At 34.3% G+C, this 13,636-nt stretch overlaps 1 protein-coding gene across 1 annotated transcript in view; it reads right to left on the bottom strand.

Moving 5' to 3' along the window:
• Positions 1-2,473: 2,473 nt before the first annotated feature.
• The window catches only part of LOC144575187 (RNA polymerase II C-terminal domain phosphatase-like 4), a 67,027-nt gene continuing 55,864 nt past the window's right edge, over positions 2,474-13,636 (bottom strand). The window contains exons 3-9 of the mRNA XM_078325303.1: positions 13,095-13,183; positions 12,833-12,942; positions 12,576-12,753; positions 12,079-12,368; positions 11,649-11,837; positions 11,475-11,513; positions 2,474-2,806 (exon numbers count right to left, since the gene is read on the bottom strand). Of these exons, the coding sequence (XP_078181429.1) occupies positions 2,474-2,806; positions 11,475-11,513; positions 11,649-11,837; positions 12,079-12,368; positions 12,576-12,753; positions 12,833-12,942; positions 13,095-13,183 (1,228 nt within the window). The remainder of the gene's footprint in view (positions 2,807-11,474; positions 11,514-11,648; positions 11,838-12,078; positions 12,369-12,575; positions 12,754-12,832; positions 12,943-13,094; positions 13,184-13,636) is intronic.

Below are 13,636 nucleotides of genomic sequence, written 5' to 3'. Positions count from 1 at the left end.
CGTAGATTAGACCTACCTATTATAGCATTGTTGTCAATCATCATCCTGTAAATCTGCAAAAATCCAAAAGAGAGTAAGTCAAATACATACCAACCAACACAACAACATTTTGAGACCCGTCTGGACGTCTGGCAATAGAAGAAGGGACAAAACAATTACTTTTTGGCTTAAGATAGTGTTTTCTACCAAAACAGATAGATGCTATCCAAAATCAGGTGTTATCTACCAAAATCAGGTGCTATCCATTCTTTTCTCTAAAAGTTATCTCTTAGTTGGTAGAGATAGAAGGGACAAATTAATTACTTTATACCATTCTGATGCCTAACAGAGGCTAGATTAATAATGATTAAATACTGTAAAAATCATTCAAATAGAATATCGATAAAGAAGTGCATCAAAATAATTCTTGTACTACAAGATAGCATGTGACATTTGTGATCGTCAGGCCAGGCGCCCGCATAGTTTGCACAACCATGGCCGGTGTAGCTCCTGCATTGATCATAAAAAATGGAAAGTGGGCAAAAATAATTTTAAAATACTTGTAAATAACCAAATCTAGCACTCAAACCAAAGTTGTTTGATTTTACTTTCAACAATCAAAGTTATCATACTAATTAACTTTGAACTTACGATATGGCCCGCCTAAATAATTAACCGTCCAAATAAAAAACTCCTCGATTTCTGGAGGCCACTGCCTTTCCATTAAAGACATAAAATACTGTTGTCAAAGCCATGGCCCTGACCTCGGATGGAAAAACAACTCGTGTGGCTGGTTCCGTACCTCCATTCGGTAGTTGCCAGAATCTCCGCAAGCACTCATTTTCTGTGTTTACGTCTAGTTTTGATTATTTGAGGAAGTTGTGAAATGGGGTATTGGGGATTAATTGATTTTGGGATGTCCTATATAAGCCATGACGGGGTAATATCTCCTTGTGTTCTCCGCAAACCTCGTGCTGTGTGTCGGCGGGTTCATGCATGTTATTTTCTTGGATATACTCATTATTTGTGGTGTTATTATTTTGGATAATAAGTTAATACCTGACCTTTTTTACTTCAATTCAATATTTATACTGGAAGGGCATGACAGTTGTCCTGAGATGCAATTTAAGTTGGAACGCCATGTCCAACGGTGAAGTTGGTCACACGTGGAATGACAAAAATAACCAGAGTAGCATGGACCCTTCTTTCCAAAACTACTACTTGGTTAAAAGAAAAGGCAACCAAAAATTAAAGCCCTGGATTTACCCTAGACCTAATCCGCCAAAAACACATATGACCGCGTTCTGAATTGTCTTAAACTACTTTGAAAAAAAAAATGTAAATTTCCAAAACTATTTAAATTGTATTAATCGGACACCTTAATGTGTCAAAAGAACTCATATTGTTGGCGGAATGTTGGTTCTCTTCTAAAAAATAAAAATGATAACAAGTTGTACATGGGAGTTACATGCACCTCATATATTATATTGTTGGCGCCATGTTGGCTCTCATAATATGGATTTGTGTTTTTACCAATTGTATATGGAAACATGGGAGAGGAAACCAATTTTAAATTGGAAAACATTTTAAATCTTTAATCTCTTTGTTTTTTAAATAATTATATATTCAGATTTATCAGGAACAATTTTTTTTTTAAAATAGTGCCTAGATCTCTACTGTCATGTGACCAATCTGAAGATTTTAAATGAGATTACACATGACTCTCAGCTTAAAATTGAGCACCTTGCTGAACTTGTGTCGTGCCAGTACAAGTTACTCAACCAGGACAGTGAAGCAAGCTGAGTAATCAGAATCTGACATAGCGAGTAAGACATATTAATTTCTTTGTTAATTTAATTCCAAAATTAGACTTGGTTGTACAGATTTAAAGATCCGTACCATCTAACAATATCAGTCAAAAATTCAATTGTTCATTATTTGCAGAGCTGCAGTTGTTCATTATTTGCATTTTAATTTGTATCAAGATGCACTATTATGTAGTTTTGAGGAGAGCTTATTTCTACCAGCAGAATATTATTCATTTGCACTTTTGATATGTACTAAATAAATTAAATTATATTCATTATTTTTTGGTGGATCATATGTAAATATAGAATGCATATTATTTACTTTTACCTAATAAAAAAGATGTTATCTGTGCTTACATTGTTTTATAAGCTTTCTTATTCGGTTGAGTACATAGATAGAATAAGGTGTGAGTGAATAACTATTTAACTAAAAAGGTGAACAAATTGACACAAAGAAATTGAATCCTACAAACTCTTTATTTTCTCATTTTCATCTGTACACATTTCTACTTGACATCTCTAATTTCTCATTTTTAATTATAGAAACAGACTAAAGAAACCCCAAAATTTATCTTATCAGTGTCAGTTACTGCAACCATAGGAAGTTGAAGCATCGTTCCCTCCTTGTACAATAACACCTAACAGGCACTGTTTACAAAAACGGTCAAGTAAACGAATAAAAGCTACTAAAAGATTCTGTCAAGCACTGAGTCGTCATTTTTGTCAAGCACCGGGTAATCTTCCTCTTTCTGTCGTTTCCAAGTATAATTGGCCACCTCAATCCACTGAGGGGTGACCACAAACTTCTTGTTTTCTATTGCCCATTTTACCCTCCCAGTGGTGGGGACATTCGCCACGACATGTGTCACCGAATCAGTCAAGGCATTAAAGCATCTGGCCCCCATGGACTCAGCAAATTTCCAAAGCGGTTGTTCTCGAGACCACACTTTGGAAGCGAATACATTACTAAACACAATGTCGCAATCCTGTAGTATCTCCATTTTCATTAATTGCAGTATCTACAGAAACAAGGAACAGAAAGAGTTTTATCAAAAAATAAAAACAAGGAACAGAAAGAGAGATCAGAGAATACATCATTGAGAAAATAATCAATTTAACTAAATAAGAGTGAGCTGCGATCACCTTTCTCACATCTCTTGAAGGAAGATCAATTTGAATCTCCTGCAAAATAGAGTAACAAATGAAAAACCAATTTTATTGAGGACATTAGCAATTTTTAACAGGTACAATGTTTTTCCATGAAAATTTCAGCAAGAATTTCACACAGGTTGTTATGTAAGTAGGCAGTGACGCTAACCGGATCAAAGAATAGTTTATGGGCCCGCTTTAGAACATCAAGAATACTAGCAAGGATCCCGTCTAATTCCCCTTCATCTTCCATTTCCTCCGATAGGGATTCACTGCGGGTATTGTTGTGTCTCCCCCCATCAGCAAAGAAACAATACCTCTTCATTAGAATGAGGTTCTCCTTGTGCTTCTGCCAAACCTGTCAGAGAAGATTAAATTATGGATTCTCTGCTGTCATTCATGGGGTTGAGAAAGAAAATGAGGTACGACCAAAATCAGTGCCAAAAAGTCACTTGCAAATCTTCTACTAAAATCTGAGCCAAAAAGTCACTTGCAAATTTTCTGCTAAAGAAAAACCAGCATCATAGTTGCAGCAATAATAAAATAAAATAACAACTTGAGCTTACTCGTTCGGTATCATCAAGAATAATCACCAGATTTTCAGACCCGATCAAAATATCAAGACCCTTCTGATTTATTGTGGTGCTGTCGGACTTACAGATCACCCTAGAGGGGAAATACACACCTCTAGGGTCAAGCAGATTTGCACATTCATCAGCATAACTCCGATTGCCCATTGTGTATATGTACATTTCAAACAAATCATTGGCCTCCTTCAAGAAGGTATGGACAAAGGGTCGCAGCTTCATCAGCATGTTGAATTTCTTAATCTCAAAGAGGGTTTGGTTAAGGTCATCTGATTTGTTATATATCAAAATACAAATAAGTACTGGAAGCTTGGTATCTGTAGTGTACAAGTACTTGCTATTTCTATAACTAATTGTATTGTTCTGGTGAATCTGGTCTTCATCAAATTTAGCTTCAGTTTGTCCATAACTCAATTTAGTAGTTTGCAACAGAATAAACCAATCGATAATTTAACTTTGAATTTCTAGTTTTTGGGCAAAACAGCTTCATGTTTTACCTTCATCTTCAATCTTATCAAATAGATAAGCTGCCTCCTCGAGAATAAGATCATCGCATTTAGCCGAGTTAAGCAAAGTGTAGTCTAGATCCAAAACCAATATCAGTTTCTTATTCTTCAAAAGGTATTTCATAGACTCTTGTCCTAACTTCTCAATCTCTGATGTTTCAACCATCAAATCCTGATGTTCTAAAACAATTAGGTCTTTCATAGTTTGACTGATCAGAATTATTAGTTGTAGATTTGGTGAGAAGGTATACCTTGTGAATATATTTCAAGGCCACACTCGATCGAGCTTCTTCAACAACCTCACCACAGTGTGAGCATAAGTGTTTTATAACAACTGGATGAGAGCATTTGACATTACCTGCTGTTGAAGAAGAATCTGTTTAATTAATAATATTGGATACGACCTTTCAATTTTACCAGTCATGCTCAATGCAGTGGATAAAACTGCAACTGGTCGAGTTCAATCCTCGTGGATGATTTTTTCTCACAGATACCGTAGTTAAAAAATTATACCATCGCTAATTTCTCCATCCACCTCCTCAACTGTCTCTGATTCTGTTTCTTCATCGGTACTTTCATCCGTAAATTTTATTCTTTTGTTCCTACATAAGCATTAAAATACATCTGAGCTTCTGAGGAATCAATATTTGTCAAGAATAAATCTCAATTCATGACACTGCAAAATAGCCATCCATACAAGATAAGAAATATCATCTATTCCTACAAATATAAAAGATTATCTATTTTACACTTCCCTGTTCATCTTGAGATATTTTTGAACTAGAATCAAAACTTGAAACATCTTTTAACTAGCCATCCCCATGTTTGTAGGCCTAAAGAAATTAGTCTTTAACCAGGACATGAAAGAAAATTCAAAAATTGTAGGGGAAAGCATGGAATACCTTTGCTCTTGAAGCTCATTCTCCTCTTCTGTCTCTTCTTCGATTTCTTCTTTGATCTCTTCTTCAACTTCTTCTTCGCTTTGTCTTTTTATCTCTTCTTCAATTGCTTTTTTTGTTTCTTCTTCAATCTCTTCTTCAGTTTCTTCTCTGATCTCTTCTTCAATCTCTTCTTCGGTTTCTTCTTTGTGCTCTTTTTTTATTTCTTTTTTGATTTCTTCTTCGATATCTTCTTTGATTTGTTTTTCAATTCCATTTTCTAAGTAGGTAGCACATTTATCAAGGCTGCCTGGAGAGCATGACGATGGAGATTTAGCTGGTAAAGTCATCTTAGAAAGCCAATCTAGTGACCTCAGAAAAGAAAAAATACAAGTTTTAATGAATTTTTTTTTAGGGTAAAATGGCAACGTGCCATTTTACGTTTTTTCATTGATAAGAAAGTTTTAATGAATTAGAAGTGGGGAACTTAGAATAGTTATTGGAATTCATATGAATTGAATGCAAAAATAACAATCCAGCAATACTTTCAAACCAAGAAATTTGAGCAAGTGCAAGAGATAAAATACAAAAATGAAATAAAACCATAAATGCAATTGTCTAGGCTAATTGCTACCAAATCAGTAGTGAACAGTGCTGTATCACTTATCAATGCAACGGATGATTACTACATTGACTTATTTCTTGCACAACAGTAAGGAGAAACAGAGGAGTGTTCCAAGAAACCTAAACGAATAGGATTACAAAATGAAGAATGTTCCAAGAAACCTAAACTTAAGAATCACAATTCACTATGACTAATAAGATCCGCCTCAAATCAATTGAGGTACTCACATTTACCATAACTCACATCAAATTGTTAAAAAAAAACGAACTAAATCTGAACCTCAACCAGAAATAATGCGAGATAAGAGTAGAGAGTGAAACCTTGGAGAAGAAAGGAGAGGATACAGGCACCTCCGGTTGTGGAAAAAACGAATTAAATCCACTTAGTTGCCTTTCCAGTGTTGCACAAGAAACAGAGGAGGTGAGAGAGAAGAGGGAGAAAGAGGAGGTAAAAGTAAAATTGACCGAGGTGATTCAGGTGAAGCTGTTTCGAGTTCAACCGTTTCGAATTTGCAATTTTTATTTGGGCCGAGATGAGAACTGTTTTTTTAGTTTTAGGCCCGTTATGGAAGGTACTAGTGATGGGCTATGTGGACTAAGAATGAGTTTATATTTATTTAATCACTAATCACTAATTACAACCTACCTAAAAATAGTCTTTATCACGACCCAATTGCAGCTGAGCATTACATATCTGCAACAAATTTATTTATCTTTTTTTTTTTTTTAAATTATCACCGTTAAGTAAATGCGATTTTTTTTACTGCTCAAATCCAAAATCCCTGGATGGCAATTCTAAAACTTTTCATACAAAAGAAAATTCGAGATTTATTAAATTTCTTGCCTTTGAAAGATTCAAAGTACTAACAAAATTTTCAACTCTATGTTTCACAATTAGTGTATACAGAGCAGTGAACTTGAAAGAGGGAAGAAATAATTCAGTTCTTTAGGTAATTTAATGTGCAGCTCTTACAATATAGTTGTAATAAACATGCAGGTGAGATGCAGTAGTTTATTATACTATTATATGATTTATTGTTTGGAAATGTACTCTAGTTATTCATTTTTTGCATTTTTAAATAAGATGTATTGTACATAGTTTTGACGATAGCTTATTATTACCAATATGAACTGTAAATTTGTAATGAATAAAATGCAAATTCTAAATAGCACACTATAGCGCTGCTATAAAAAAGGATTCTCTATGCTTACATTCTTGTAAAATATTATTCGGTTGAGTAGAATGAGCTGTGAGTGAGTAACTACTAACTAAACAAGTGAAACAAATTGACACAAAAAATTGAATCCTACAACTACTCTTTATTTTCTCATGTAACTTTTCATTAAAAATAAAAAATTTGGGCCTTGAGCCGCCAGCAAAGAATATCATTTGATCTGTACACATTTCTACAATTCCAGTGACATCTAATTTCTCATTTTTATATTCTAGAAACAAGCTAAAAAAACCCAAAATTGATCTTGTTACAGCAAGTACTGCTCAACTAAACAACCACAGGAATGTTGAAGCATTGTTCCCTCCCTGTACAATAACACCTAACGGGCACAGATTTCAAAAATTACTAAAAGAACCTATCAGGCCATCACTGGTCATTTTTGTCAAGCACTGAGAAATCTTCCTCTTTCGGTCGTTTCCAGAGGTAATTGGCCGCCTCAATCCACCGAAGACAGACTTAGATTCTATTCAGCCTCGTTACTGTTTCTGTGGAAAAAAAAAAATTTCTCACGGAAACAATACTTTTCAGTTCAATTTTTGTGCCTATGCCCATTCCCAATTGGAGGCCGAACAAGCCCTTATTATTTTCTCTTGCCCACTTTACCTTCCCAGTGGTGGGGACCTTCACCGCGACATGTGTCACCGAATCAGTCAAGGCAGCATAGCATCTTAAACATGGAACATAATTCTTATTTTTTTTTTTTAATAAAAGATGAAATGGGTACTTTATAAAATGAGTTTTAATAGAAAATTCAAGAAATTGGGTAAATTTTGAGTTTTTGAAGCTTGAAGGCTAAATATAATATTATAAATTTTAGAAGGAAATATACGTAATTATTATTGTTTCTGTGTGGAAACTTTTCTAGTGTAGGAACAATTTCTAGTGTGGCCATGTAAACTTTTGAAATAGACGAATTATCCGTCAAAATACCATAATAATATAATATTATGTCTTTTATCTCCTTTTAATTTTTTAACATTTTATTTAATTATTTTTAAAAATTAATTAATTGACCAATATCAATATGTCCTCTGATTTTCTTGGTTTTGCTGAGACAGACACATACGAGGTAGAACCTGGGGTAACATTTATGTGTGATCTTCTTCAAATAAGCATGAAGTACATGGAGGAATCGAGGAAGATGACATTCAAAATTAATGGACATTTTCAGTTAAAATCAGAGATTATATTCGTAAATAAAATATGTTAAATAATTAAAAGAGAATAGAAGAAAGAATATTAAATTTACAGATGGATATTAAATATTATAATATATTGATAAAAAAATATTAATTATTTCAAAAGTTTACATGGCGACAGCAGAAATTCTCAGAACATTTCAGTACATCGAATTTTCGTCCGAAGGGAACCAAGTACCTCGGTTTGGAAGTGGGTCCCACTCCCATGGAAATTGAATTAAATAAAACGGGCAAAAGAAAGGAACGAACTTTTATTTCATGGACCAGATCTTAATTACTTCAGAGATAATAGGGTCAGATTAGGCCACGTTTCACTCTGGAAAGTGATTCCATCTCCTTATGTTCCATGTAGAGGTGCTACTTTTACCCGATTACCCGGATCCGATTCAGAACCGAACCGGATCCGACCTGGAACTGACCCGGATCCGATTAATTTGGATAGGGTATGGTTTAAAAAATATAACCGGTTAAATTATGGGTACAATTACAAAAATTAATAATTTAATATCCGACCCGGATCCGAACCGGAACCGATACTATAATGGGTAGGATATGGGTATCATTTAATTATCCGACCCATAACCGAACCCGACCCGATACCCGTATAAATATCCAATAAAATATATATTAATAACTCTGCATCAAGTTTTTGTGTTAGATAATATATTTCAGCTGTGCTATAGCTTGGTAAAACTTAACCAGGTTTATGCTGTTGTTTTACACTAGCTTTTTAATTATGGCCTTAACAAGCTCGGTTCTTTTGTGCTATATTTTACTAATATAAAAAAAAATTCTGCTCATATGACTAATCTAATATATGATACTTCCAATTCAATTTGCTATGTTTATACACACATGAGCTTCAGAATCCGCTTTTAGCACAGGTAACAGAGTAATTGATGACAAACAAGCAAGTTTGGAGGCATCAATAATTGAAGCTCTCATTTGTTACAATGATTGGCAAAATAGTAATTGAGATAATGTACTTGCAAATGTTGAATCAATATGATAGTATTTTTTTAATTTAGATAGATAACTAATAATTTAGAGTTATTATTTTTATTTTGCTATGTAGCATGATATATTTTATTATTTATGAACAAGATTAATAGTGTAATTTTTATTTTGTAGCAGTTTTTAATTTATATTGTAATGATTTATTATATGAGATGTTTAAGAAATTATAATTATATTTAAATGTAAATAATTTATCAAATGCTTTGGAGTTGTGACTTATACCCGCTATGGATCCGGAATCGCCCCGTATCTGAACCGGATCCGATAATTCATAAACAAGTTATGGTTATCTATCTACCCGGAACCGAAAGACTGGATCCGAAATATCTACGGGTAGATAGGTATCCGGATCTGGATCCGACCCGATTTGAAACAAATAAGTATATGGATCGAAGTTCGGACCCGAACACTTTTAGGGTACGGATCCAAATATAATAGTACCCGAACCCGACCCGACCCGATAGCACCTCTAGTTCCATGGTTTGTACCGTTGGATACCCATTGGTCGAGAGTTCGAGCCTCTCTCGTGACTTTCGCAGTCTCTTTCCAAAAATTAATATATACACACACTAGTGAGGCTATATTAATATGCATAGCATATATTGGTCCTACTTTGAATGAATATCTCTATTTTCAAAGTCCAAACAATTAATACGTTCAACATGATCTCTATATATGAAATGTACTTAAAAGTTGAAGACTAAATTTTTATTAATTTTTTAGATAGTCAATTAGGGCTGGCAAAAAAATTCGTAGTTCGTGATTCGATTCGAATTTGATTTGAGTTAATTCTATTCGAAATTAGTTAGAACTGAAACGAACTAAACCAGGTTCGATTCGAAATTAATTATAACCAAATTCAAACTAGATCTGGTTCGATCGAAATGGGTTCGCGAACTTTTATGATTCGAATCTCATAATAACATCGGTCATTCATTTATCTGATGAAATTAGAATCCAAGATAGAGAGTCATAATTTAACCTAGCCGACTCTCCCTGGCTCTCAAAACACTCAGTTCTTATACGATTACTTGTTTTACTGCATATTTCAGTTTTTGTACTTAATTCTCTTTTTACGATTATTTGTTGTGGCAATTACAGTATTTTTCATGAACAATTTTTCAATTTAAAAATACTCATTTCATACTTTGATGTTACACTGAAACTCTTTTTTGAGTACCCTAGTGACAATTGTGAGAGTTAATATAGCAGCGATCAGTCTTGCACTTGTCTATGCTCAGTTGACATGATTGTAGCATCTAACAGCTAATAAACTAGCTCATAATCCATTAGTGTGAATTCCTAAAAGATAAAAGAAAGTTGTGATGTATAAACTACCGGTATAACTAGGGCTGCTAAAAAAAAATTTAGTTCGTAATTTGATTCGACTTCAATTCGAAAAATATGTAGTTTGCAAATTCGATTCGAAACAAATCAAACCCAGTTAAGTTCGAATCTTATTCAAATCAAATTCAAACTAGGATAGGTTCGATTCGGATCGGTTCGTTGCCACCCCTAGTCAAGATCAAGTGATTTTCTATTCATCTAAACAAATAGTTAACTTGTTCGGAGAGCTGCAGCCAACGAAGTTGCTGCAGTTGTTCTTATTTGCATTTTTGTATCAAGATGCACTATTATATAGTTTTGAGGAGAGCTTATTTCTACCAGCAGAATATTATTCATTTGCACTTTTGGTATGTACTAAATAAATTAAACCATATTCATTATTTTTTGGTGGATCATATGTAAATATAGAATGCATGTTATTTACTTTTACCTAATAAAAAAAAAATGTTATCTGTGCTTACATTGTTTTATAAGCTTTCTTATTCGGTGTGAGTGAATAACTATTAACTAAAAAGGTGAACAAATTGACAGAAAGAAATCGAATCCTACAACTCTTTTATTTTCTCATTTCCATCTGTACACATTTCTACTTGACACCTCTAATTTCTCATTTTTAAATTCTAGAAACAAACCAAAGAAAACCCAAAATTGAAGCATCGTTCCCTCCCTGTACAATAACACCTAACAGGCACTGTTTACAAAAATGGTCAAGTAAATGAATAAAAACTAAAAGATTTTTTCAAGCACTGAGTCGTCATTTTTGTCAAGCACTGGGTAATCTTCCTCTTTCTGTCGTTTCCAGGTGTAATTGGCCGACTCAATCCACTGAGGGGTGACCACAAACTTGTTGTTTTCTCTTGCCCACTTTACCTTCCCGGTGGTGGGGACATTCGCCACGACATGTGTCACCGAATCAGTCATGGCATTAAAGCATCTGGCCCCCATGGACTCAGCAAATTTCCAAAGCGGATGTTCTCGAGGCAACACTTTGGAAGCGAATACATTACTAAACACAATGTCGCAATCCTGTAGTATCTCCTTTTTCATTAATTGTAGTATCTACAGAAACAAGGAACAGAAAGAGAGATCAGAGAATACATTGAGAAAATAATCAATTTAACTAAATAAGAGTGAGCTGTGATCACCTTTCTCACATCTCTTGTAGGAAGATCAATTTGAATCTCCTGCAAAATAGAGTAACAAATGAAAAACCAATTTATTGAGGACATTAGCAATTTTTAACAGGTACAATGTTTTTCCATGAAAATTTCAGCAAGAATTTTACACAGGTTGTTATGTAAGTAGGCAGTGACGCTAACCGGGTCAAAGAATAGTTTATGGGCCTGCTTTAGAACATCAAGAATACTAGCAAGGATCCCCTCTGATTCCTCTTCATCATCCATTTCCTCCGATAGGGACTCACTGCAGGTACTTTTGTGTCTCCCGCCATCAGCAAAGAAACAATACCTCTTCATTAGAATGAGGTTCTCCTTGTGCTTCTGCCAAACCTGTCAGAGAAGATTAAATTATGGATTCTCTGCTGTCATTCCTGGGGTTGAGAAAGAAAATGAGGTACCACTAAAATCTGAGCCAAAAAGTCACTTGCAAATCTTCTGCTAAAGAAAAACCAGCGCCCAATAAAAACAATGGTATAATGAGTAATGACTCAAGCAATCATAGTTGCAGCAATTTTTTTTTCCTCCAGACAAAAATATAAATTAATAAAATAAAATAACGACTTGAGCTTACTCGTTCGGTATCATCAAGAATAATCACCAGATTTTCAGACCCGATCACAACATCAAGACCCTTCTGATCCTTTGTGGTGCTGTCGGACTTACAGATCACCCTAGAGGGGAAATACACACCTCTAGGGTCAAGCAGATTTGCACATTCATCAGCATAACTCCGATCGCCCATTGTGTATATGTACATTTCAAACAAATCATTGGCCTCCTTCAAGAAGGTATGGACAAAGGGTCGCAGCTTCATCAGCATGTTGAATTTCTTAATCTCAAAGAGGGTTTGGTTCAAGTCAACTGATTTGTTAAATATCAAAATACAAATAAGTACTGGAAGTTTGGTTACTTGCTATTTCTATAACTAATTGTATTGTTCTGGTCTTCATCAAATTTAGCTTCAGTTTGTCCATAACTGAATTTAGTAGTTTGCAACAGAATAAACCAATTGATATATAATTTAACTTTGAATTTCTAGTTTCTGGGCAAAACAGCTTCATGTTTTACCTTTATCATCGATATAATCCAATACATAAGCCTCGTCAAAAGTAAGATCATCGCTTCTAACTGAGTTAAGCAAAGTGTAGTCTAGATCCAAAACCAATATCAGTTTCTTATTCTTCAAAAGGTCTTTCATAGACTCTTGTCGTAACTTCTCAATCTCTGATGTTTCAACCATCAAATCCTGATGTTCTAAAACAATTAGGTCTTTCATAGTTTGACAGAACAGAATTATTAGTTGTAGATTTGGTGAGAAGGTATACCTTGTGAATATATTTCAAGGCCACACTCGATCGAGCTTCTTCAACAACCTCACCACAGTGTGAGCATAAGTGTTTTATAACAACTGGATGAGAGCATTTGACATTACCTGCTGGTGAAGAGGAATCCATTTAAATAAATCACATTGGATAGGACAATGCAATTTTACTAGTCATGCTCATTGTAGTGGATAAAACCGCAAATGGTCGAATTCAAACTTTGTTGATGAATTTTTCTCACAGATACCGCACTTAAAAATTATACCATCGCTAATATCTCCGTCCACCTCCTCAACTGTCTCTGACTCTGTTTCTTCATCGGTACTTTCATCCGTAAACTTTATTCTTTTGTTCCTGCACAAGCATTAAAATACATCTGAGCTTCTGAGGAATCAATATTTGTCAAGGATAAATCTCAATTTATGACACTGCAAAACAGCAATCCATACAAGATAAGAAATATAATCTATTCCTACAAAAATAAAAGATTATCTATTTTACACTTCACTGTTCATCTTGAGATATTCTTTTACTACAATCAAAACTTGAAACATCTTTTAACTTGCCTTCCCCATCTTTGTAGGCCTAAAGAAATTATCTTTAACCTGGACATGAATGAAAATTCAAAAATTGTAGGGGAAAGCATGGAATACCTTTTCTCTTGAAGCTCATTCTCCTCTTCCGTCTCTTCTTCGATTTCTTCTTTGATCTCTTCTTCAACTTCTTCTTCGCTTTGTCTTTTTATCTCTTCTTCGATAGCTTTTTTTATTTCTTCTTCAATCTCTTCTTCAGTTTCTTCTTTGATCT

This window comes from Carex rostrata, chromosome 23 (genome assembly GCF_964058835.1).
Source record: "Carex rostrata chromosome 23, lpCarRost1.2, whole genome shotgun sequence".
Classification (NCBI taxonomy): domain Eukaryota; kingdom Viridiplantae; phylum Streptophyta; class Magnoliopsida; order Poales; family Cyperaceae; genus Carex; species Carex rostrata.
This window is presented reverse-complemented; position numbering and strand designations above follow the sequence as displayed.